Genomic DNA, 23,651 nt, shown 5'->3' on the forward strand with positions numbered 1-23,651 from the left:
CCGTCATTACTTAACCCCCTCTCTGAACTTTGCTTACACTTCTCGTGTCTGGAGTATCCACTTGCTGGATTTTTTCTCTATCACGGCCGCGCCATCAGTGACAGTTCAATCCAGGTATTGCTTTTAACTTCTCCTCTGGTTGTTGTTGATTGGGTTCTGTGTTGCCCTCTTCGTGTCCATATACTCGAGTTTTCTCTATTTTCTTTTGGGATTCCGATATGTCAAACCGGAGAGGAAAGTTGATTGCTGATGAGAGTGATGAAGAATCGGAGAGTTCAGGCCTCAACGTGCCAATACCCACCGACTTCTTAGGTCCCTCCAGTAGTGTAGGTCCTTCCCATGGGAGGGATACCCTTGAGTATCCACGCCCCTTAGTTGTCTTTCCCTCCCCCGAAATAGAGCTTGTAGGTAATAGAGGCGGACCTGCTTCGGGCTCTGGTGAGAACCACAGCTATGGTGGGGTTAGGGTTCCTGAAGGAGTCGGTGATGGTGAGGGGAGCAGCTCCGGACCGAGCAGACCTCCTCAAAGAAGGCATCTTGGTCATAGGGCAGAGGCGGATTCTTACCCTATTGACTACACAGCTTGTGCTACCACCGAAACCGATCTGTTCAAGCTGAGGAACCTTTATGACATTCCTTCAGAGGTTCTCCTGGTAGTTCCAGGAAAAGGTGACGTCCCCAGTCGGCCTCCGCGGGGGTATGTGACGATGCACCTGGAGAGCTTCAAATTAGGAGCTCGGCTGCCCCTTCAACGTTATTTTGCTAAGATATTGGGTGGTATGCACCTGGCCCCAGGTCAGCTACATCCCAATGGATGGAGGGTTCTCTCGGCTATGTATGTGTTGTGGAAGAGGTGTGAATCAGAGGAGCCCTCCCTTGTTGAAGTGAAGCATCTATACCAGCTGAGGAGTAGCCCGAGGGAAGCAGGCTGGTATTATTTCATGTCGAGCTCTGTGAAGAGGAAACCAATCACCGGCTTCCCCTCCTTGTGCAAAAATTGGAAGAACAAATTCTTCTTTGCTGGGGGGAATTGGTGTCCAGCAGCTCACTCGCTGGGTGGTGATATTTACCTTCCAACGAATTTTGTCACCCCAGGTCGTTCATTTTTGCCTATATTATTGATAAAATTGCTACTTATTGGGTTCTTTAACCTTTTGTGCTATTTCAGAATCGTGGGGTCTGATTGGGGGGCTTGAAGATCGGCCTTTGCTTCAAGTGGAAACGGCTTTATTGAACGCGTCTACCTGCCAAGACCTCCTGTCACCAACAAGTCTGGTCGGCTCGGGCTTAGTGGATATAGCTGCCGGGATGGATAACAAGATTCTCAGTGCTATGACCAGAAAGCGTGGTCGAGCTTCAGGCAGCTCCAGCAACCCACCTCCTCCTCCGAAGAAAACCAGCGTAGGCCCATCCAAGGCTCCTGTTCCTGCTCTGCCCCCTCCCCCGCCCCGTAAGAGTGGTGGGGAGAGAACTTCTGACAAGAGTCCCGAGGTCAGCCTCCAGTCTGGGGACCGATCCTCCCCTCTGCCATCTCGGGAACAAGGCGACTACCTGAGCTTGTATCAGAAGGATTACAAAAGATCGGTGGGGCCCAAGATGGTGAAGGACATTGAGAGTATGGACCTCTCAGAGTTGGCTGCTTCTGTTAAGAGAGTATCCTTCAGGCTGGCCACCATGGTTTCGTGTTACAAGGCCGGGGCCGCGCGCCATGAGAGGAAGCTTCAAGCTGACAATCAGGAGTTGAAGAAGAAAGCTGACTCTGCTGATCGTTCCAAGGAGAAGCTGGCCGAACTGAACCAGCAGATGTCGGAGCTGGCGGAGAAGGTTGCGGTTGCTGAGTCCACCTCCTCCAATCTTGAGGACGAGTTGGGTGGCCTAAAGTCTGACCTTCAAGTTGCTTAAAGTGAAAGGGATACTTTGAGGATCGCCCTTGAGAGAGAGATCAAATCCCTGAGTGACCAGCTGGCTGAAGAGAAAGGCAAATCCGCTGATGTGGATGATCGGTTGGATGCTTAGTACAACTCCGGGGTTGCTTTCAGCTATAAGTGTATGATGTCTGTACTCAAGGAAGAATACCCCGAGCTCGACATGAGCAAGCTGGAATCTGGGGTGGAGAGGTATATGGCTGGGGCCAGCCAGGGAGATAAGGAGCAGGGTGAGCAGGATCAGGTGGAGGCTCCTTTGGACAGGGCGCAGGAGGAGGAAATTGGGGGACGTGCTTTCGAAGTAGGTCAATGGTCCGTGCATGTACCTCCCGGTAATGCTGATCTCCCACCTCCTGAGATTGCTGACCCTTTACCTCCCGAGGTCGCTGATCTTTCAGCTGCTGGAGCCGCTGACTCTCATAATCTTTAGGCCCCCCTTTTTTTTTGTATGAACTCTTGAGTTGTATTCGTTTGATAAAGAATTGAACATTTATGAGATTTCCAGATACTTTCTATTGGATCTCTTGTCTGGTGTTTACTTGCATTTAGCAAAATTTTTCGAAAAATTAGCTGCTGGTCTTTCGTTGACCGAGCAGAAGCAGACACTCATTTGCCTTAATAAAATTTACGAAAAATTAGCTGCTGGTCCTTTGTTGACCGAGCAGAAGCAGACACTCATTTGCCTTAATAAAATTTACGAAAAATTAGCTGCTGGTCCTTTGTTGACCGAGCAGAAGCAGGCACTTTGTTGCCTTCGTAGAATTTTCGTAGCTTTAGCTGCTGGTCTTTTGTTGACCGAGCAGAAACAGGCATTTTCTTGCCTTAGCGAAACTTTCGAGAATTTAGCTGCTGGTCTTCGTTGACCGAGCAGAAGCAGGCATTTTGTTGCCTTAGTAACATCTTCATAAATTTAGCTGCTGGTCCTCGTTGACCGAGCAGAAGCAGGCACTTACTTGCCTTAGTGACACTTTCGAGAAATTAGCTGCTGGTCTTCGTTGACCGAGCAGAAGCAGGCATTTTGTTGCCTTAGTAACATCTTCATAAATTTAGCTGCTGGTCCTCGTTGACCGAGCAGAAGCAGGCACTTACTTGCCTTAGTGACACTTTCGAGAAATTAGCTGCTGGTCTTCGTTGACCGAGCAGAAGCAGGCATTTTGTTGCCTTAGTAACATCTTCATAAATTTAGCTGCTGGTCTTTCGTTGACCGAGCAGAAACAGGCACTTTGTTGCCTTAGTAATATTTTTACTGGTCTTGCTACCAGGGGATTTCATGCTGAATTCATCTTTATTGAAATTTGAATGCCTTACAAAAAAAAACATAGAACATATGCATGTACAACAGGCTATCATGCATTTAACAGAAATAACTTGTCAGAACGAGAATTCAGTAGAGCATTTTGCTTACTGGAAATATTTCTTCAAGTGCTCGGCGTTCCACGACCTTTTCACGTCTCGCCCATCCTGGTATGCTAACTTATAAGCTTCTGGTCCAGTGGCGCGTATCACCCTGTACGGGCCTTCCCACTTCGGGCCAAGGGCGCCATGGTTAGGTTCCCTGGTGTTTTGGTTCACCTTCCTAAGTACCCAATCTCCTGCTCGGAATTGCCTCACGCGTACGTTCTTGTTGTAATAACGCATCATCCTTTGCTGACACTGGGCCACTTTCTGCGATGCCCCTGCCCTCTTCTCCTCAAGCAAGTCTAGGTTTAAGCAGATCTGCTCGTCATTTTGCTCCTCGTTGAAATATTCCGTTCGATGTGTCCCCACTCCAATTTCTGCTGGGACTACCGCCTCATGACCAAATGCTAAGGCGAACGGAGTTTCCCCTGTGGCGGTCTTGTGAGTTGTCCGATAAGCCCATAACACTCCTGGTAACTCGTCAACCCAAGCCCCCTTCTTCTCTCCCAGTCTAGTTTTCAGGAGCTTCTTTATCACTTTGTTGGCTGCTTCCACTTGTCCGTTTGCCTGGGGGTGTGCGGGGGTGCAGAATTTCAGGTCCACCCCCAAATTTCGGCAAAATTCCCTGAAGTTGCCGTTGTCAAACTGTCTCCCATTGTCTGTAACGATGGCATAGGGGATCCCGTATCTGCAGATGATATTTCTCCAAATAAATTCTGTTGTCTTCTTCTCCGTGATTTGGCTGAGGACTCCCACTTCCACCCACTTGGTGAAATAGTCTATCGCCACAATTGCATGTGTCGCCGCTCCTCGGCCCTTAGGTAACGGTCCGATCAAGTCGATTCCCCATTGAGCGAAAGGCCACGGGGATGTCATGGTGGTCAGCTTCTCTGGGGGTTGTGCAGGAACCTCGGAGAAGCTTTGGCAGGTTTTACAGTTTTTTGCCATCCTTTTCGCATCCTGATGCATGGTTGGCCAGAAGTATCCTTGTCGGAGTGCCTTGAAGGCTAAAGTTCTCGCTCCCGAGTGATTGCCGCAAATTCCTTCATGAATTTCCCTTAATACATAATCTGCCTCCTCATCATCCACACATCTCAACAGGGGCAAAGTGAATCCTCGGCGATAGAGTACTCCATCGAGTAATGTGTACCTCGCTGCTCGGCATTTTAGCTTTCTCGCTTGCCTTTTGTCCTCTGGTAAAACTCCATCGCGGATGTATGCAAGGATCGGGTCCATCCAGGATTCTTCAGTGCTTACTTTCATTACCTCTACTTCTTCTCCTATACTCGGCGAGGTCCTCACCTCTAGTGGAACTGATTTAGGTAATTTGGGATCTACAGTTGCGGCCATCCTAGCCAACATGTCAGCTCGGTAATTTTCGTTCCGGGATATCTGCTTCACCTCTACTTCCTTGAATAGTTCGACCATCTGCCTCGCCTTCTTTACATAAAATCCCAATTTCTCTTCCCTTACTTGGAATTGATCGCTGAGCTGGTTGCATACTAGCTGGGAGTCTGCTCGGATTTCAACCCTTTCTGCTCGTAGCGTATGTGCAAGGCCGAGACCAATAATGAAGGCCTCATATTCAACTTGGTTGTTCGTAAGCTGGAATTCGAACTTTACAGCGTAGGATACCTCAACACCTTCTGGGCTTCGTATTATAACTCCTGCCCCGGATCCCTGTTCACTACGTGAACCATCAACCATCACCAACCATATCCCCTTCGAATCCTCCTGTTCTGCTGGTTGTCCCTCCTGGACCCCTTCCCCTGGTTCAATGCGGTCCACCATAAAATCTACCAGGGCTTGGGCCTTGATTGCCCCTCGGGGCCTGTACGACAGGTCAAATTCGCTCAACTCCACCGACCATTTTACTAACCGACCTGACGCGTCCGGTTTTTGAAGTACTTGCCGAAGGGGTTGGTCGGTCATCACAACAATCTGGTGGGCTTGGAAATATGGTCGGAGTTTGCGTGCCGCCGTTACCAGAGCTAGCGCCCATTTCTCCATTAGCGGATATCTGGTTTCTGCGTCCACTAGGGCCTTGCTTGCGTAATATACCGGGCGTTGCTTCCCTTCTTCTTCCCTGACTAAAACCGAGCTGGCAGCCCACTTAGAGATTGCTAAGTACAAAAACAGCTGGTCACCCTCTCTCGGAATTGATAGTAACGGGGCGCGGGCTAGATATTCCTTCAACTGTCCAAATGCCTCCTCGCATTCCGGTGTCCATTCCAACTTCCTCCCTTTCTTTATGACTTGGAAGAAAGGGTGACACTTATCAGTGGCTCGCGAAATAAATCGGTTCAATGCTGCCAACCTCCCCGTAAGGCTCTGCACCTCCTTTACTGTTCGTGGCGACCTCATTTCTATCACTGCTCGTATCTTTTCCGGGTTGGCCTCAATCCCTCGATGGCTCACCAGGAATCCCAGAAATTTGCCCGAGCTGACCCCAAATGCACATTTCTCCGGGTTTAGCTTCATCTCGTACTTCCTCAGTAATTCAAAGGTTTCCTCAAGATGCTTCACGTGATCCCTTGGTTCTTTGGACTTTGTGATCATATCGTCCACATATACCTCCATTGTATGTCCGATCAATGGCTTGAAGATCTTGTTCACCAACCTTTGATAGGTAGCTCCTGCATTTTTCAGGCCGAAAGGCATCACCCTGTAGCAAAACAAACCCATGTTAGTTATAAAGGTCGTGCTTTCCTCATCCTGCTCGTTCATGGGTATCTGGTTGTATCCGGAGAAGGCATCCATGAAACTGAGCAGACTATGACCCGCGGTTGAGTCCACCAACTGATCTATTTTTGGTAGGGGGAAGCTGTCTTTCGGGCATGCCTTGTTGAGGTCCGTGAAGTCTACACACATTCTCCACTTCCCATTGGCCTTCTTTACCAGTACTACATTGGAAATCCACTCCGGGTACTTGGCTTCCCTTATAAATCCCGCTTTCAGCAGTTTTTCTACTTCCGCATTTATGGCCTCGTACCGTTCCTGGTTGAAGCACCTCCTTTTCTGCCTCACCGGCCTTGCCCCTTTCCTGACTGCCAGCTTATGACAAGCTACCCCTCGATCAATACCTAGCATATCCTCATGAGACCAGGCAAATATGTCCGCATGGGACTGTAGACACTTCACCAGCTCGCCTTTTATTTCTTCACCCAATTTCGATCCGACTTTAACCACTCTGCTCGGGTCACTCCTGCTAACAATAACTTCCTCCAGCTTCTCAACAGGTTCCTGGCGACCGTTTTTTGACTCCCCCCGGTTATCTAGAGAGGTGACCTGCAACGTTTCCTTGGCCGCTGTAGCATAGCAGCTCCTGGCCATCCTCTGGTCGCCTTTTACTACACCCACAACTCCATTTACTCTGTACTTCAGCGCTAGATAATGCGTGGACATTACACATTGGCTTATCCTCATGAACGGTCTCCCCAATATCATCTGGTAAGGGCTTCTTTCCTCTACCACGACGAAGTCCAGCATCATCGTTCGTTCAAACGGCTTTGTCCCCACAGTAATCGGAAGTTCAATGATCCCCAAGGGAGTTAACCGTCCCCCTCCAAATCCTTTCAAGGAAGTATTTGTCCGCTCCAGCTTCAAATCTGAAATCCCCATATCATCTAGGGCCGACTTAAACAGAATGTCTACTGAGCTGCCCGTGTCTACCAGTATTCGCTGCAATTCTGTACCGGCCACCTTTGCCTTAATCACCAAGGCATCCTCATGAGGATACAAAATACCCTCTTCGTCATCTTCCGTCCACATAATAGGAACTTGCCGCACTTTTGCTCTTTTGGCTGCCGGTAAATTCAGAAGCACCTCTTTGCCAGCCATGGCGTATCTCCCATAGTTCTTCCGTGCTCTGTTTGAATCCCCGGCCAATGTTGGCCCTCCTGCTATCACACGGATGGTCGGCTGTTCTCGTTCCAGACTCCTCTCAACTCCTTCATCCCGTATGTACTCTGACTCAATGACAGGGGACACTCCGTCTACATACTCATCCAAGTATCGGTTCCTTACTAAATCTTCCACTTGAATCTTCAGGTCACGACATTGGCTGATTGTGTGACCGTGAGTGTCGTGGAATTTGCAGAATCTGTTCTTATCCCGTCGATGAGCCGGTTTTGTTATTGGGGCTGGAGGGTATAGCAGGCCTCTTCCCTCGATCCTCTCATATAGTTCCTCCATGGAGATATTTAATGGAGTGTATTGTCTATAGGCCGAGCTCTGATCTATTAGCTGAACTGATCGGCTATCATGAATGTCACCTCGGGCTGTCCCAGTTGCTAATTGATCTAGTCAACTAGCCCTGGAATCGGTTGCATGTAATGTTCTGGGAGTGTTGTGATAGGGGTGGGCAGCCATCTGCCGGAATTCTCGCTGCCGCTCTGGGATTGGGGGGCGTGGAGGTTGAGCCCGGCTGTGTTGGAACTGTTGTGCTCTCGGAGTTATGGGGTAAGGGCGGGACCGAGCTGATGTTCCGCCCATCCCCGAAGATTCTCCAGTTCGCTTTCCCAACCCGCTCCCTTTCGGGGCTCTCCGCTCCTTCCGCCTCAGCTCTTCTAGTTGTTCACTTTTTAGTCTTGCTGATTTCTCCTCTTCAATTTCAATATCTCGTCTCGCCTGCTCATACCCTGCTGAATAATTCTGCACCAGGGGGCTTCTCAGGTTATACCATAGCCGGCCTATCCTCACACCCTCCTTTAAACCCCTCAACGCCTGCGGGTGATTGAAAGCTCCCAAATCAAGTACGGCTCGGTGGTATCGCTTTACAAAATCCCGTAGGGACTCGTGCTCCTCCTGTTTCATCCCCATCAGTTCCATCATGTCGTCCTCTGGGGCTACTGCCCCTCGGAACTGCTCGGCCAACTCCTGACATATCTGCTCATACCCCTTTATACTTCCTCGGGGCAGCTTGCGGTACCATTCTCGAGCTCGTCCCTCTAGCGTCAACGGGAACGCCCTGCACCTCTGAGCTGGTGTCAGCCCCTGCACACCTGTCATGTCGTTGAAACGCTCAATGTGCACCAGTGGATCACTTCGCCCGGAGTATTTGAGGTCGGGGAAGCGGAAATCTCTTGGGATTATGGTACCCATGATCTCAGCTGATAGCGGAGATTCTTCATCTAGCATTATCCTCCAGCTCGGGGGTTTCCTCTTACCCTGTATCTCCTCTATCACTTGCGCTAGTCTGCGCACCTCTCCCTCAAATTCTACGGCACGATCAGGATCACGTGCAGCTATCTGATCTCGCTCCTGCTCGGCATTTTGCAACCGCTGTCTGAGCTCTCCTTCATCAGCGTTGACTCCTCGGCCATCAGCTCCCGGTACTTGCCTGGGGCGGGGTTGGTTCCTCCCTTCGTCTACTTGTTCTCCAGGAATCCAACCAGTGCTTCTGTGGGGATGAACCCCATAAGGTTGGTCCGCTGGCGGAGGGATCTCCTCGACTCTATGCCTCCGGATGTTGGGCTCTGCTCCCACATCATCTCTCCCCACGGGGATTTCGCGATCCCTTCTCCGCTCATCTCTTAGCTCATTCAGTATGGTGGCGAGAGTCTCCATTTGCCTCTCCATCCGTTCCAATCGATCTTGCGTCACCCTCTCTCGGGCTTCATTTGCAATTTCCCGAAGGGTGATTGTTTCCCCCGATTCGTTATCCTCCCTCAAAGCGTCCTTCCTTGACAAATCCATGTCTACTTGTTCTCTGTCTCTCCGATAAGTGCTAATTCGGTGGTAGCTTTTTATCCAGATCCCCACAGACGGCGCCAAAATGTTGATGCTGAAATCTACTCGCCCTTTGACCGACCAGATTCTTTCACCAACGTTTGTGTTATCTGTTGTTGCTCGTTCACTGGAACTGGAATCGTCCCCCTTCCTCTCAATAGACCTGCGCTCACTAAAAACGGATCAGAGACGCCGGTGGTTTTGCCGGCGTAAACCCTCCGATGCCTAAGTTAGCTCAAGGTGTTTACGGGAAAACAATGTGATTTGGGTTCAAGAAGTTTATCTGAAATTCGTAGGAAAATGGTCTGGTTGCAATTTGGCAGCGTTTTCCCTCTCTCAGTTTTTCTGTCCCTTTCTCCGTTGAGTTCCTTTTCTTTTATAGCCGCTGTCCCCACCTTTCCGTTTGCCCTTCATCCCCCCCTTTTTCGGGTAGTGGCAGCCCCTCACGGGACTCTAACCGTTGCATTGTCGTAAACGTGGGGACTTACGTGTCCTTCAACGGTTCTGGGAAAAGCGTAACGGCCGCAATTCTCTGTTCTGTGAAAAGCATAACGGTCGCGATTCTGTGTTCTGGGAAAAGCGTAACGGCCGCGATTCTGTGTTCTGGGAACAGCGTAACGGCCGCGGTTCTGTGGGATCGTGTTCCCGTTTTCTGGGGGACAGGTATCGGCTCGGTGTATACCTCTGGTCGGTACATTCCCCTAGCAGGGGTTCCCCTCTGGTCGGTTTATGCTTGTCCCTGTGTTCGGCTCGTACCATAGGCTGAGGTGATCCACGCCGGGGTGGAAATAATAGCATGACCGACCTGGTGCTTGTATTTACTTAACACACAGCATAAGCAAAAGAAACAAATCCAGAGATCAAAGTGGTTCAGCCTTGGAGCAAGTTGCAATAAGCTTTCATTAATTTGCCAGGAAGAGCAAAATGCAGGGAGCAAATCAAGATATTTTTCTCCCTCTCACTAAAACGAAATTGAATGAAGAAGATGGCTCTTAATCACAAAACCAGCTTTATTGTAAAGGCTGCATCGAAAACCCAGAATGCTTCCCCCGCTTCTTAACGGATTTAACGGCCTTTTGGCCGTTTTGACTGAGCCTGGCACCTGCTCCACTCCACGCACGCTTCATTAAGTCGCATCAAAACGATGGCAAAAGTTCTGCGTTTTGATCTTATTAGTTTTGGGAGTTCACGTGCCCCTTCGCTTTTCAATTGGAAACGACAGCAACTTCAAGTTTGTCGGTTACAAAACTTTAGTACAAGCACGACATGTCATCTCTGAAATAAATTCAAGACGTCTTGTCGGTTGAACATTTTTAAGGTAAATTCTTCCACAAGAAGCTAAATAAAAGTTGATGAGATTAAAGCCTATTCACAATAGACTAATTGGGAATTCTAATCAAATACGACAAATAACATTTAACTATTATTAGAACAAAGTGCCAAAAATAACTCCATGACTCAAACAAAACAATAAACTAATGAAGACAGTTCTTAAAATAACAAAACAAGCATAAAACAAAGTCTTATTCCAAACTTGTCCTACATCAGCATAGCTTCTATTATCAAAGAAGCAATCAACTCCTTGATCCATTTCCTGGTTTCTAAAACCTAAGTAAACATAATCCTTTAGAAACAATTGCTTAAAGAAAATTTTTTTTAAAGTTTTAAAGAAATATACATTAGTACTGGTTGTGGTTTTGTTCGGTTATTATTATTATTATTTTTATTATTTTGACTTGGTGATCCTACTTCATCCTGAATTCATAATAAAGTGTTTATAAACTCACTTTTGCTTTAGAATTAATATCTACCAACCACCCCCTATAAATAAAATAGTGATAATGGAATCAAAATGATCTTTGTAATGATCAAAAGATCTTTTCAATTGGCTAAAATCTATTACTTAATGAAACTAGATCATGTGGAATCATATTAAATATTTGATAATTCATTCCGTACCTTAGTAAAAAACCAATCCTTGTTTACTAGCCACACATTGTCTAACCAAATCCAATCGTAGAAAAAAGGCGGGCCACGTAAATTCCAAAGACAACCTAATAAAAGATGAGAAAATTTTCAAAGAAATGAAAGTACATAAACCAAAATATTTATGAATAAAAATTTCTAAACTCCCATGATCATGCATGTTAAATTAGAAAAAAAAATAATGTATCACTGCTTATTGTCACGGGATGAGAGTTTTGCGCAGCAAACCCGTGTGGCACTTAGACAACCTTTGTCGAATGTTGTTAAGTAAGCCTTTGAGCTTCTCGACTAGCTAAGCCTAGAGGTTTTCGAAGAGTTAGAGAGAAGAGAGTAGTGGAGCCGAATGAGGAAACTTGTATTGCTAACAAGAGAGATTACAAGAGAGCTTACAATGCTTAAGTTGCTTGCTCAATGCTTGTTGTTCAAATGCCTAATGCCATCCCATATTTATAGGGGAGGCTTGCCAAGCTCTAGAGATTCTAGAGAAATCTACCAACTATCTAGAATTTACATGTGTTGGAAATGTATAGAGAATTCTAGAGTATTTACAAGCTCAAATGAGCTAGAGTTGCCTAGAACTTTCTGGAATTGGGACAAGCTAGCACTCTTGGCCTTGTCTTGGGCTCTTGGTGGGCAAATTGGGCTAGTAACTTGGGCGGTCCGCAACATCCTCCCCCACCTAAGCTCGCGGCGTCCTCATCGCGCTCTCATGCTTGAAATTATGGATGTGCTCAGCGAATTGCCACAAATCATCTTCACGTTCCCAAGTGGCTTCGCTCTCGGGGAGGTTTTTCCACTTCACCAAGTACTCGCTATGTGCTAGCACGCCTCTCCTCGAAACCACGCGATCCGCAAGGATGTAGTCCACATCTTTGTCGAATGCGGTGACAACGGCGGTTGGCGCGCGCCTTGATTCTCCGCGACTTGGGTCTTCCACATCTCCGTGGTATGGCTTGAGAAGGCTCACATGGAAGACCGGATGGATCTTGAGTCTTGGCGGAAGTTGAAGTAGATACGAGACATTGCCCACATGTCGTACAACTCGGAAGGGTCCCTCATAGCTCCTCACTAACCCCTTGTGGACTTTCCGTAACGTCTTGAATTGTTGGGGTAGGAGCTTGATCATGACTTGATCACCTTCCTTGTACTCAACATGTCGTCTCCTTGTATCCGCCCACTTTTTCATCTTCCTCGCGGCTTTGTCAAGGCAGGCTCACATGATGTTCGCTTCCTCGTGCCATTCGCGGGCGAGCTTGTATGTCGCGGGGCTTTTTCCTCCATAAGTTGAGGCTATGGCATTGGGGGTCATGGGCTGAAATCCCATGATGATCTCAAACAGACTCTTGCCCGTAGCCTCACTTCGCTGCAAATTATAAGAAAATTGGGCGATGTCGAGTAGCTTCACCCAATCTCGCTGATGAGCGCTCACATAATGCCTCAAGTACATCTCGAGGAGGCCATTGATGCGCTCGGTCTGCCTATCCGTTTTTGGGTGGAAGCTTGTTGAGAACTTGAGATCGGTCCCCAACATCTTGAAGAGCTCCGTCCAAAAACACACAGTGAACCGAGGGTCTCGGTCGCTCACAATGCTCTTCAAGACTCCCCAAAGCTTCACAATGTGCTTGACGAATAGGCGGGCTGCCTCGTCCGCTTTGCAATCGGCTGGTGTGGCAATGAAAGTGGCATACTTGCTGTAACGGTCAACAACGACCATGATACTGCCGCACCCTTCGGACTTGGGCAACGATGTGATGAAGTCCATGGAGACACTTTCCTATGGCCTTGTTGCGAGTGGTAGCGGCTCCAATAATCTCGCTGGAAGTTGGTGATCTACCTTATCTTGTTGGCTACAAGACAAGTTCACACATATGCCTCGATGTCGTCCCTCATGTGCGGCCAAAAGTACGAGGCTTCGACTAGTGCGGTGGTGCGCTCGATTCCTGGGTGACAGCCCACTTGGAGTCGTGGCACTCCTTGATGACTTACTTCGGTAAATTTCCCCACCTTGGCACGAACAGCCGATCTCCCTTGGTGAGGATGATGCATTCATCTTCCCAAAATCGCCTTGTCTTGCCTTCGAGCACCTTTTCCAGCAAGTCATTTGCTAGCAAATCTTGTTGGAGGCCTTCCTTGATGCGTGAGACAAGGTCGGACTTCGGTTGGCTCATGCTAAGTGTTGTCAATTCTGCCTTGCGGCTTAGAGCGTCCGCAACAACATTGGCTTTACCCGGTTTGTACTCAAGCCAATAATCGAATTCTGCTAGAAAATCTTACCACCGTGCTTGCTTTGGACTCAACTTCTTTTGTGTTTGGAAGTAGCTTGTCGCCACGTTGTCCGTCATGATTGTGAAGTGTGAGCCAAGCAAGTAATGTCGCCACACTCTTAGACAATGAATGATGACTGTCATCTCCTTTTCTTGCACCGTGTAGCGGCATTCCATATCATTTGGCTTTCGACTCTCGAATGCTATGGGGTGGCCTTCTTGCATGAGGACTCTACTAATGGCGAAATCCGAGGCATCCGTTTGAACTTCGAAATTGCTCTTTTCGTGGGATTGCTCTTTTCAACTCCGAGATTGCTCTTGGAGTGGTCTGGAAGAGCGAGGACGGGTTCCTCCGAGATTGCTCTTTTCAACTCCTCGAATGCACATTGGCACTCTTCGGACCAATACCACGTTCTGTTTTTCTTAAGCAAATCTGTCGAGGGTGCCGCCTTGGCTGAGTAGCCCTTAATGAAGTGGCGGTAGTAGTTCACCAGCCCAAGGAATGAGCGAAGCTCGGGCACTTTCATGGGAGGTTCCCATTCGAGGATGGCCTTCACCTTGACATTCTCCATTATAAGCTTCCCGCCCGCAATCTTGTGGCCAAGGAACTCCACTTCTTGTTGGGCAAACGAGCACTTCTCCAATTTGAGGAAGAGCTCGTTGTCTCGGAGTACTTGGAGGACTTGTCACAAATGTTGGGCATGCTCCTCGAGTGTGGTGCTATACACCACGATGTCGTCCAAGTACACGACCACAAAGCGGTCGAGGAATGGTTGGAGCACCTTGTTCATGAGCGTGCAAAATGTGGCGGGTGCATTAGTGAGGCCAAAAAGCATGACAAGGAATTCGAAAGACTCGTACCTTGTTGTGCACGCTGTCTTCGGTTCGTCTCCCTTGGCGATGCACACTTGATAGTACCCAAAGCGTACGTCAAATTTGGTGAAGTACTCCAATTTGCCAAGCTAGTCGAACAAGTCCGCAATCAAGAGAATTGGATACTTGTTCTTGATGGTGATCTCGTTGAGCGCTTTATAGTCGATGCATATCCGCAGCGATCCATCCTTTTTCTTTTGGAAGAGAACCAGTGCACCGAATGGGGCCTTCGAGGGTCTAATGTAACCTTCATCCAGCAAGTCTTTGAGTTGTCTCCGCAACTCCTCTAGTTCGGGTGGCGCCATGCGATAGGACGCCAAAGCTGGTGGCTTCGCGTCTTGTTCCAGCTCGATTGCATGATCTACTTCTCGTTGAGGTGGGAGCTTCTTCGGAAGTTTTGAAGGCATCACGTCCTTGTACTCGTTGAGGACGGCTTGTATTCGCAGAGGGACTTGGCTTGGCGACTTTCCGCAATCTCCTTCCTCCTTTAGTTCCTGAATGGAGACCAAGAAGCTTGGGTCATTCTTGAAAGCCCTTTTGAATAACATGGCGGAGAGCGTCTTCTCCTCGGACTTGCCTCACTTCGTGGGTACCATGCATGCTTTGCTCTAGTCGAGGATGCTTAGGGAGTTTGTAGCGGGCAGCGGGAAGGCATGGACTTGGTTGAAAAATTCCATGCCGAGGACCATCTTGAAGTCATCCATGGGTACTATGGAGAAATCAAGCTTTCCGCTCCACGTACCGAGTGTCAAGTGGACGCCTTATGCAATACCCGTAATTGGCTTGGCGGGCGAGTTTACTGCCTTCATCGTACCTCCTTCCTTGGTGGCCTTGACGCCTAAGTGCTTGGCCTCGTTTATGGACACAAAGTTGTGCGTCGCTCCCGTATCTAGCAGTGTGCGAACGGACTGGCCGTTTATCTTTGCGCTTACATACATAAGCCATTTCTTCGTGAGTGCGCGCTATTGGCGGTTAAGTGCGCCAAGACGTTGGAGAGAACCCATGCTGAGTTGGGGTTCTTCCGTGGACATTGTAAGGTTGCTTTTGAGTTGGGCAGTAAGAGCTTTAAGCGACTTCTTTTTCGGATAGTCGCGTACCCAATGAGGACCATTGCATATGAAGCATGGGTTGCATGGCTTTGGTGCCTCCTTCTTGTCCTCTGATTTTCCTTGCCCGTTCTTGTTGCTAGGCGGCTTTTTCTGCCCTCAATCTTTGCAGTTGTTGCCCTTGTCCTTGCGACTCTCTCCCCCACCTTTGTCTTGGTTGGCCTTTTTGTCCTTGGATCGGGTAGAGTATTCGGCGAGCGATTCTGCAACGGCGATGGTGTCGTCAAGTGTTTGAACGCCACGCCTATCAAGCTCGATCTTGGCCCATTCCTTGAGGCCATCTTGAAAGTAGAAGAGTGAATCATTGTCAGACATGTCGCTTATCTCCAACATAATGGTAGTGAACTCATTGATGTAGTCCCGAATGCTACCTGATTGCTTGAGACGAAGTAAGCGAGCTTGCGCTTCCTTCTCTACGTTGCTTGGGGCGAACTGCTTTCGGAGTTCTTGCTTGAAGTCGGCCCAAGTGTCGATGGTGCAAATGCCCTTGCCCATCTCACCATGCTTGCGACGCCACCATAATTGTGCAGTGCCTCGAAGATATGTGGGTGTTATGCCCACTTTCGATGCCTCGTCTCGTACACCCATGGCATCGAAGTATTGATCAAGCCCAAATAGGAAGTTGTCCACGATTGTGACGTTGCGTGTGCCATCGTAGGTATCAGGCTTTGGCACGTCAATGCGGCGCTCATCACTCGTGCTTGCGAAAGCTGGACTAGCGGAGAGTGTGCACTTGTGCCATGCCCAATCCGAGCAGACTTCCTCCACTTCCGCACGGACAGCGCGTAATTCATCCTGAACAAAGCTATGAAGTTTTAGCAACTCATCATGGAAACATCAAAACTCACCTCGAAGAGTGTTCGCTTGCTCTTGGATGAGGGCTTTGGTTGCTACCGTGAACTCTGTGTATTCTCCCTCGAGACCGTCCACTCGTTCGTCTAATCCCTCGAGGCTATCTTGAGCGGCGGACAATGCGATTTCGAGAGTGGTTACACGAGGCTTCAGCGCATCCACGAATGGGGCCTTGGACTTGCAACGCTTGCCTTGGGCGCGATCTCCCTCACGGTCACGGCTTGGTTCCGGTGGAACATCCACGCCAACAACACCCTCTTATGTTGGATTCGAAGTGTTGGCCATTGCTCGTGAGGTAACTTGCGTGGGTACAAACCTTAGCTCTGATACCACTTGTCACGGGATGAGTGTTTTGCGCAGCAAACCCGTGTGGCACTTATACAACCTTTGCCAAATGTTGCTACGTAAGCCTTTGAGCTTCTCGACTAGCTAAGCCTAGAGGTTTTCGAAGAGTTAGAGAGAAAAGAGCAATGGAGCCGAATGAGGAAACTTGTATTGCTAACAAGAGAGATTACAAGAGAGCTTACAATGCTTGAGTTGCTTGCTCAATGCTTGTTGTTCAAATGCCTAATGACATTCCATATTTATCGGGGAGGCTTGCCAAGCTCTAGAGATTCTAGAGAAATCTACCAACTATCTAGAATTTACATGTGCTGGAAATGTATAGAGAAATCTAGAATATTTACAAGCTCAAATGTGTTAAAGTTGCCTAGAACTTTCCGGAATTGGGCCAAGCTAGCACTCTTGGCCTTGTTTTGGGCTCTTGGTGGGCAAATTGGGCTAGCAACTTGGGCGGTCCGCAACATTATGCTGCAAACATTACAAGTTACAACCCTTTTGCAAAGATGGAGGAGAAATCATTATAAATACAGGAGTGCATTATAATATTCTTAAGAAATAGAGAAACATATGGAAAATGCGGATTACTCCTCTTGTTCAAATGAATTAAGCAAAATTTCCCTTTTGTTTTAAAATAGGTCCAAATCCTACAGTTATAATGGTGTTAGTTTTATATATTAATTTATTGTTCGACCCATAATCTTGATGTTAATCATAAATTGGAATATTTTGAGAATATAAATTAAGTAAAATAACTTATACATACTGTTAAGTAAATACAAGCACCAGGTCGGCCATGCTATTATTTCCACCCCGGCGTGGATCACCTCAGCCTATGGTACGAGCCGAACACCCCTGACAAGCATAAACCGACCAGAGAGGAATCCCTGCTAGGGGAATGTACCGACCAGAGGTATACACCGAGCCGATACCTGTCCCCCAGAAAGCGGGAACACGATCCCACAGAACCGCGGCCGTTACGCTTTTCCCAGAACCGTTGAAGGACACGTAAGTCCCCACGTTTGCGAGAATGCAACGGTTAGAGTCCCGTGAGGGGCTGCCACTACCCGAAAAATGGGGGGGATGAAGGGCAAACAGAAAGGTGGGGACAGCGGCTATAAAAGAAAAGGAACTCAACGGAGAAAGGGGGAGAAAAAACAGAGAGAGGGAAAACGCTGCCAAATTGCAACCAGACCATTTTCCTACGAATTTCAGATAAGCTTCTTGAACCCAAATCACATTGTTTTCCCGTAAACACCTTGAGCTAACTTAGGCATCGGAGGGTTTACGCCGGCAAAACCACCGGCGTCTCTGATCCGTTTTTAGTGGGCGCAGGTCTATTGAGAGGAAGGGGGACGATTCCAGTTCTAGTGAACGAGCAACAACAGATAACACAAACGTTGGTGAAAGAATCTGGTCGGTCAAAGGGCGAGCAGATTTCAGCATCAACACATACATACATATACATGTGTGTGTATTTAATGATCAAATTAATTTAATAATGAATTGTTATGAACAATCATAACATATATTGTTTATAAAGTATCCAATTAAATTGAAATAACATTTGGACATAAACTATAGTACTTTATAAATGGGAGACAAATATAATATGATCATATGTAAAATGACAATAACATTTGATTATATGTATCCATGCAATATATCTGTTCAAATACCACAATAAGATGATTAAATATTTCCAAAAAAATATATCATGGTGGGTATATGTTTTCATTTTATTTAATCTTTTTTCTAGGGGTGGGCACGGTTCGGTTCGGTTCGGTTTTTTACTAAATTTTTCATAATCGTTCGATTACGATTATTTTAAAATCATAATCGCGATTAATCAAATTACCGAAATAATCAAATACTCGATTAATCGAAATAATTCGATTCGATTATTTCGATTATGGGCCTATTGGACCTATTTTGGGCTTTTTTAAATTTAAAACCTTAAATTAATAAATCTACCACAAACATAAAAAGTTAACAAATAAAATTCAAAATATGTCTCAAAGTATGTTCAAGAACACATAACATGTTCAAATAACAAGTTCAAATCAAAATAAATAAGCAAAACGTTGCGGCATTCTTTCATAATTGTTTCATTTATGATAATTAATACTTGAGCGGTTTCTTAATGTCATTGAGTATCTGCTTAATGTCTAAAGTATGCAGATTGAGTTTCACTAACATGTTCATGCCTACAGCTGCAACTAGTAACAGGAAATAATTTTTGAAGTTTTATTTGGAATTTGAATGGAAATTAACTTGAACAAAATATTTAGATGTTCAATACAAGTCCTCTACTCGATCTCTGACCCTTCTCACTATTGATAAATGAAAACCAAAACATTGAAACTGTTGGCAAGCTCAAAGTAATTTCCACTGCAATTTCAGAAGAATGCCAATAATATACACTTTAAGTGATTCTCAACGTAAGCAATCTCAACACGAATTGATTTACAACTTAAATTTCTTAAAACACATCGAGCATAATTTGCTCTTAAATCATCAAAAAAAAAAGGATCGTGTGCCCTGAAACTCCATCATTGGCCATTAAACCCGGACTAATTGGACTCTATATATATACACACACAACTTCAATCATCAACATAAAACAAGAAAAACGACATGATTACAATCATCAAAGAAAGAAATGAAAAATGGAACCTTTTCATTCAATTTTTTGTTCTGCTGAGAGTTTTTGGTGATAGTGGTAGCAGCAGCAAATGACAGCAACTGCAGCAGGTGGTAGCGGCGGCGGACACTCGACGATGAGCAGCAGCGGCAAATCAGATTCGTGAAGGACGAGCAGCGGTGATGACTGACGAGCAGTGGCGACTACGAGATTGCAGCGGCGGCAACGAGCAGCGGAGACGAGATTCCAGCGGCTGAAGGTACTGCGGCTGAATTTTAAAAATCAGCAGCTGCTGAAGAATGAAGATCAGAAGAAGAACTGAAGAAGTGTTTAGTTTAGACTTTAGGGATTGTTATTTGAATTCTGGTTCGGTTTTTCAGTTTTTTTTTTAAAAAACCGAAAATCGAACCGACTAGTTTTACTACTTTTGTTAGATTACTCCTTCGGTTTTTTGGATGAAAAAAAACAGCACAAAAACCGAACCGAATCAAACAGTTCGGTTTTTTATTAATCAACTTTTTTTGCCCACTCCTACTTTTTTCCTTAAAAATCCAACAAACGCCATCCTATACAATGAAGTTTCCTCTTCTAAACACATATATATACCATGCACAATGACTTAGTACCTTAATAAGTCATGGACTAATTTTTCTCCACAATTTATAATTCATTTTTAAATTAATTTAATCATTAATAGTATATCAGTATGCATTTGATATACATTCTCAAAATATTTCAATGTTATGGCTAACATCAAAATTAGGGGTAGAATAATAAATTAATATAAAAGTTAACATTCTTATACTTTAGGAGGGTTAACCTATTTTAATATATGAGAGTAGTTTTTCTAATTTCTCTATATAACAGAGGTAACCATTGTAGAGAGAGAGAGAGACCTTCGGGATTCAAATTTCGAATAATTGGCCTAGCAGACATAGAAAAGCTGAGAAAGTTCAAAAGGCAATGAAGCAAAGATGTTTAAATAGCAAAGAGTTCAACAAACCAATTGGGTTTGTATTAACGATGATGATCTACTTATCAGGCCCAGTCTATGGGCCATTTTAAGAACAATCCCCTATTTAAATGATGAGTTGGACTATTGGCACCCTTCAAAATCCTTTTAAAACCCCTCTTCTATTACAATTATATTTAAGGATAAATATTTTAATATATCTCACATTTATTTTATCTCACTTCAAACTTTTGTATTTTCTCTCTTAAAAAAAAAATTGTATTTTCTCTGCTATCAAACTCACACATGTAATTTTTTCTCAAATTCTCTATAAAATTTTCTTCAATTACTAAGACAATCTATTGATAATAAACAAAACATATTCTAACAAAATTATCTGCCTTTTTTTAAGATTCATAATAAAAATTTTTTACAACATAATCTTATAGATATTTTATTTAATTAATTAATTTTTAGCAAGAAGTTTATCACCCACAAAAGTTTGTTTGTGAGGAGTGAGAAAATAATAGAAAATTAAAAGGTTCACAAATTAAATGTGTTTATTTAGAAATAAGGGTATTTTTGGCATTAAGCTTAGCATTATTGAAAAAGAGGTTTTAGAAGAATTTTGAAGGAGTGCCAAAAGTCCAACTCTTAAATTATGGGGAGTTGGTATCTTACATCATCTATAAGGTGTGCCTCAGTGCCCCAGCAAAAACAAGTGATTTGAGATGGGTCCAAGTGAGCCCATTACTCCATTTTGTGAGGAAACTGCACCTTACAAATGCTTTAAGGTAGCAAGTTCCTTAAATGGTTAAGTTGTAAGTTTAATGAGTATGATGAAATATGAATATAGTTTATTTAATTTGTATAATGTCTAGTAAAATTTTGAAAATGGCGTGAATTTAGGGGTTTCTTATTTTTCAAGGTCAATGTCACCCACTTTGAATCAAATTGTCAATTTCTTTCTACACTCACTCAAAACAAAAAAGTAAAAATAAAAATAAATAACTTCATCATCATTTAGTGGGCAAGTTCGACTTTAGCTCAATTCTATGTAACTAATTAATAAAAAAGTGCTACCCAAGTATGTTGTTTGGTAACTGGCACTTCAGCAATAGGATTTTAACGGAATTGTATTAAAATAGATTTTTTGTTTTTTTAGCTGACCGTCTTAGACCATTTTAGTTCAATCATTCGCATGTATATGCCTTCAAATATTGTTTTAGGAACTCGAAAGAGAAAAAGTTATACTAAATTTAAATTTTGTACACCCTTCCTTTTGAAAAACAATGAAAAAAAAAATCAGGGAGTTGGAATGTAAAATAACAATCAACTTGAAAAACTAATACGTATGTAATAAATTATGAATCAAATGTGAAAAGTAGGGAAGAAAAAAATAAAGCTACATATAATTGAATGTTGTAAGGCAAGAGGATCCATTACTCAGTTAAATTTATTTTAAGAACTGCATCAATGGTCAGAATTATCTAACTTGAGTGCCACATGAGAGCCAATTAATTCCTGACCATCCATCCGGTGTTTAACACAAGCTTAACTGAACATTAACCTTTTACAAATGAGTAGAATAGAAAGAGACAGCTTCCCATCAATTATTGTCTCATGTAGGTAAGCCATCCATTCCCTAGCTTGGCTACCCACTAGCATAAACCAAATTACCATTTCCAGGCAATGTAGTAACATCTATCAGTACTAGCTTTCGGTAAAACGGCGTCCCATTTACTTCTTTTGTGCCTTCATCATTCATAGTAGCATTAGCTCGTGAATCCATTCCTATCTTCATGCTCACAAGGAGCTACATTTTTTAAATTATATGGTATCCTTCAGCTTCATTGTTTCATTTCCACATTGTTTGGTTTGCTTTTCTGATAGATAGAAACACTTGAAGATCACGGGAAAAGTGCTCGAAGATCTCAGGTATGGGATCAGTAAAACTTTTTTTTTTTTTGTTGGGTTTCTACGTCTCTATATTTTACTTTTAAATTCTTATTATTTCAATCCTTTGAAGCTCCTGGAGATAGCTACAAATTTTTAAGTCTCAAACATAGCATTTGAATTGATTTCTCTACTTTTACTAAAATTTGAAACTTTAATTAACACTAACATTTAAAACTTACAAGAAAAGAAAAAAATAATTTATGAGTTAATTAAAATCACATAGCTGGACAGGGTTTGAATCCAAAATCACTTGTACCACCACTAGATATTTTTATTTATGAACAGACCAGCACCACTGAGTACCTGCAATATATATATATATATAACTAAATAATTTAATAGTATATGTATGCTTTGGGACCCAATGATAAGATACTGTAACACTGTTATGGATATATGGAACAATGACTAGACCAACATTAATTTAATTGCACTGAAAAAAAAAAAAAAAAAGACGCTCATTTAGCTCAATTATGATCGCAGCAAACTCTAACCTTAGTTATTTCATGTACTAAACTGCTTTCTTCACATATATATACTGGTATTGCATCAAAGGTTGGTGAATATTTGGTGGAGGCTACAGTGCACCAAGTTCGCTATTTATTTGGTTTGAACAGCACTGATGATGATCTTAAGAATGAAGAGATCAATCTGAAATTGGCAGAAGATCGCGTTAAGCAAGAAGTAGAAAGAGAAAAAAGGAACACCAAAGAAACTGAGAAAGATGTAAAATGAACAGAGTAGTACTTGTCCTAATTGGGCTTGGCGCGATTTTAGGGGCTTATTATTATTATTATTATTATTATTATTATTATTTCCCAGTCAATTTTACCCATTTAGAATCAAATTGTCAATCTCTCTCCTTTCTTATTATACTTACTCAAAAGCAAAATAATAACAATAAATAAATAAATAACTTCATCATCATCTCCCATCATCATAAATAAGGCCTTTGATTCAAATGTAGAGCTTAAGTTCGACTTCAGCTCAAGTTTTTGTAATTAATTAATAAAAAAGGTCCTACTCAAGTATATTGATTGGTAATGAGATTTCAGTTCAGGAACTTAACGAGTCATTTTAAAACAGACTTTTTAGTTGATCATCTGCCTTCGATTATTCTCATGTACATATTTTTAAAGCATTACTTTTACAAACTCAAAATAGAAAAAGTTGTATTAAATTTCAATTTTGTACACCGTACCATTTAAAAAACAATGAAAAAGAATTGGAGTTGGGATCGTAAAACAATAATATACTTGAAAAATTAATACATATAACATATTTGATAAATTATGAATCAAATATGAAAACTAAGAAGAAAAAAATGCAGATAAATTTAGTTGATCATTTGAGTTCAATCATTCTCATGTACATATTTTCAAGCATTACTTTTATGAACTCAAAACATAAAAAGTTTATTCAATTCTGCCCGCCCTACCTTTTGAAAGACAATGAAAAAAATTGGATTTGAGATTGTAAGATAATAATCAACTTGAAAATTTAATACATATAACATATTTGATAAATTATGAATCCAATGTAAAAAGTAAGCAGAAAACAGAAAGGTTCATAACTTTGACTTTTGCTTTTGGGAACAAGATTCGGTGTTAAGCCGAACTTCTA

The 23,651-nt window shown here is 43.9% G+C and overlaps 2 protein-coding genes across 2 annotated transcripts; one reads left to right on the forward strand and one right to left on the reverse strand.

The window, feature by feature from the left end:
- The first annotated feature begins 218 nt into the window (after window positions 1-218).
- On the forward strand, window positions 219-1,902 carry LOC107175598 (uncharacterized). Its single transcript, XM_052434097.1, has 2 exons — window positions 219-1,059; window positions 1,169-1,902. Exons 1-2 carry the CDS (start codon window positions 219-221, stop codon window positions 1,900-1,902), a joined length of 1,575 nt encoding a protein of 524 aa, XP_052290057.1.
- Window positions 1,903-13,506: 11,604 nt separating this feature from the next.
- Window positions 13,507-13,875, reverse strand: LOC112498607 (uncharacterized mitochondrial protein AtMg00860-like). Its single transcript, XM_025099879.1, has one exon. It carries the CDS (start codon window positions 13,873-13,875, stop codon window positions 13,507-13,509), a length of 369 nt encoding a protein of 122 aa, XP_024955647.1.
- Between the last annotated feature and the right edge of the window lie 9,776 nt (window positions 13,876-23,651).

Source organism: Citrus sinensis, chromosome 9, assembly GCF_022201045.2.
Source record: "Citrus sinensis cultivar Valencia sweet orange chromosome 9, DVS_A1.0, whole genome shotgun sequence".
Lineage (NCBI taxonomy): Eukaryota > Viridiplantae > Streptophyta > Magnoliopsida > Sapindales > Rutaceae > Citrus > Citrus sinensis.

Coding starts and splice junctions, on each gene's coding strand:
- LOC112498607 (XM_025099879.1), bottom strand. CDS start 13,875: ATGGAGAATGTCAAGGTGAAGGCCATCCTCGAATGGGAACCTCCCATG.
- LOC107175598 (XM_052434097.1), top strand. CDS start 219: ATGTCAAACCGGAGAGGAAAGTTGATTGCTGATGAGAGTGATGAAGAA. Junction 1,060..1,168: donor AGCAGCTCACTCGCTGGGTG/GTGATATTTACC, acceptor GTGCTATTTCAG/AATCGTGGGGTCTGATTGGG.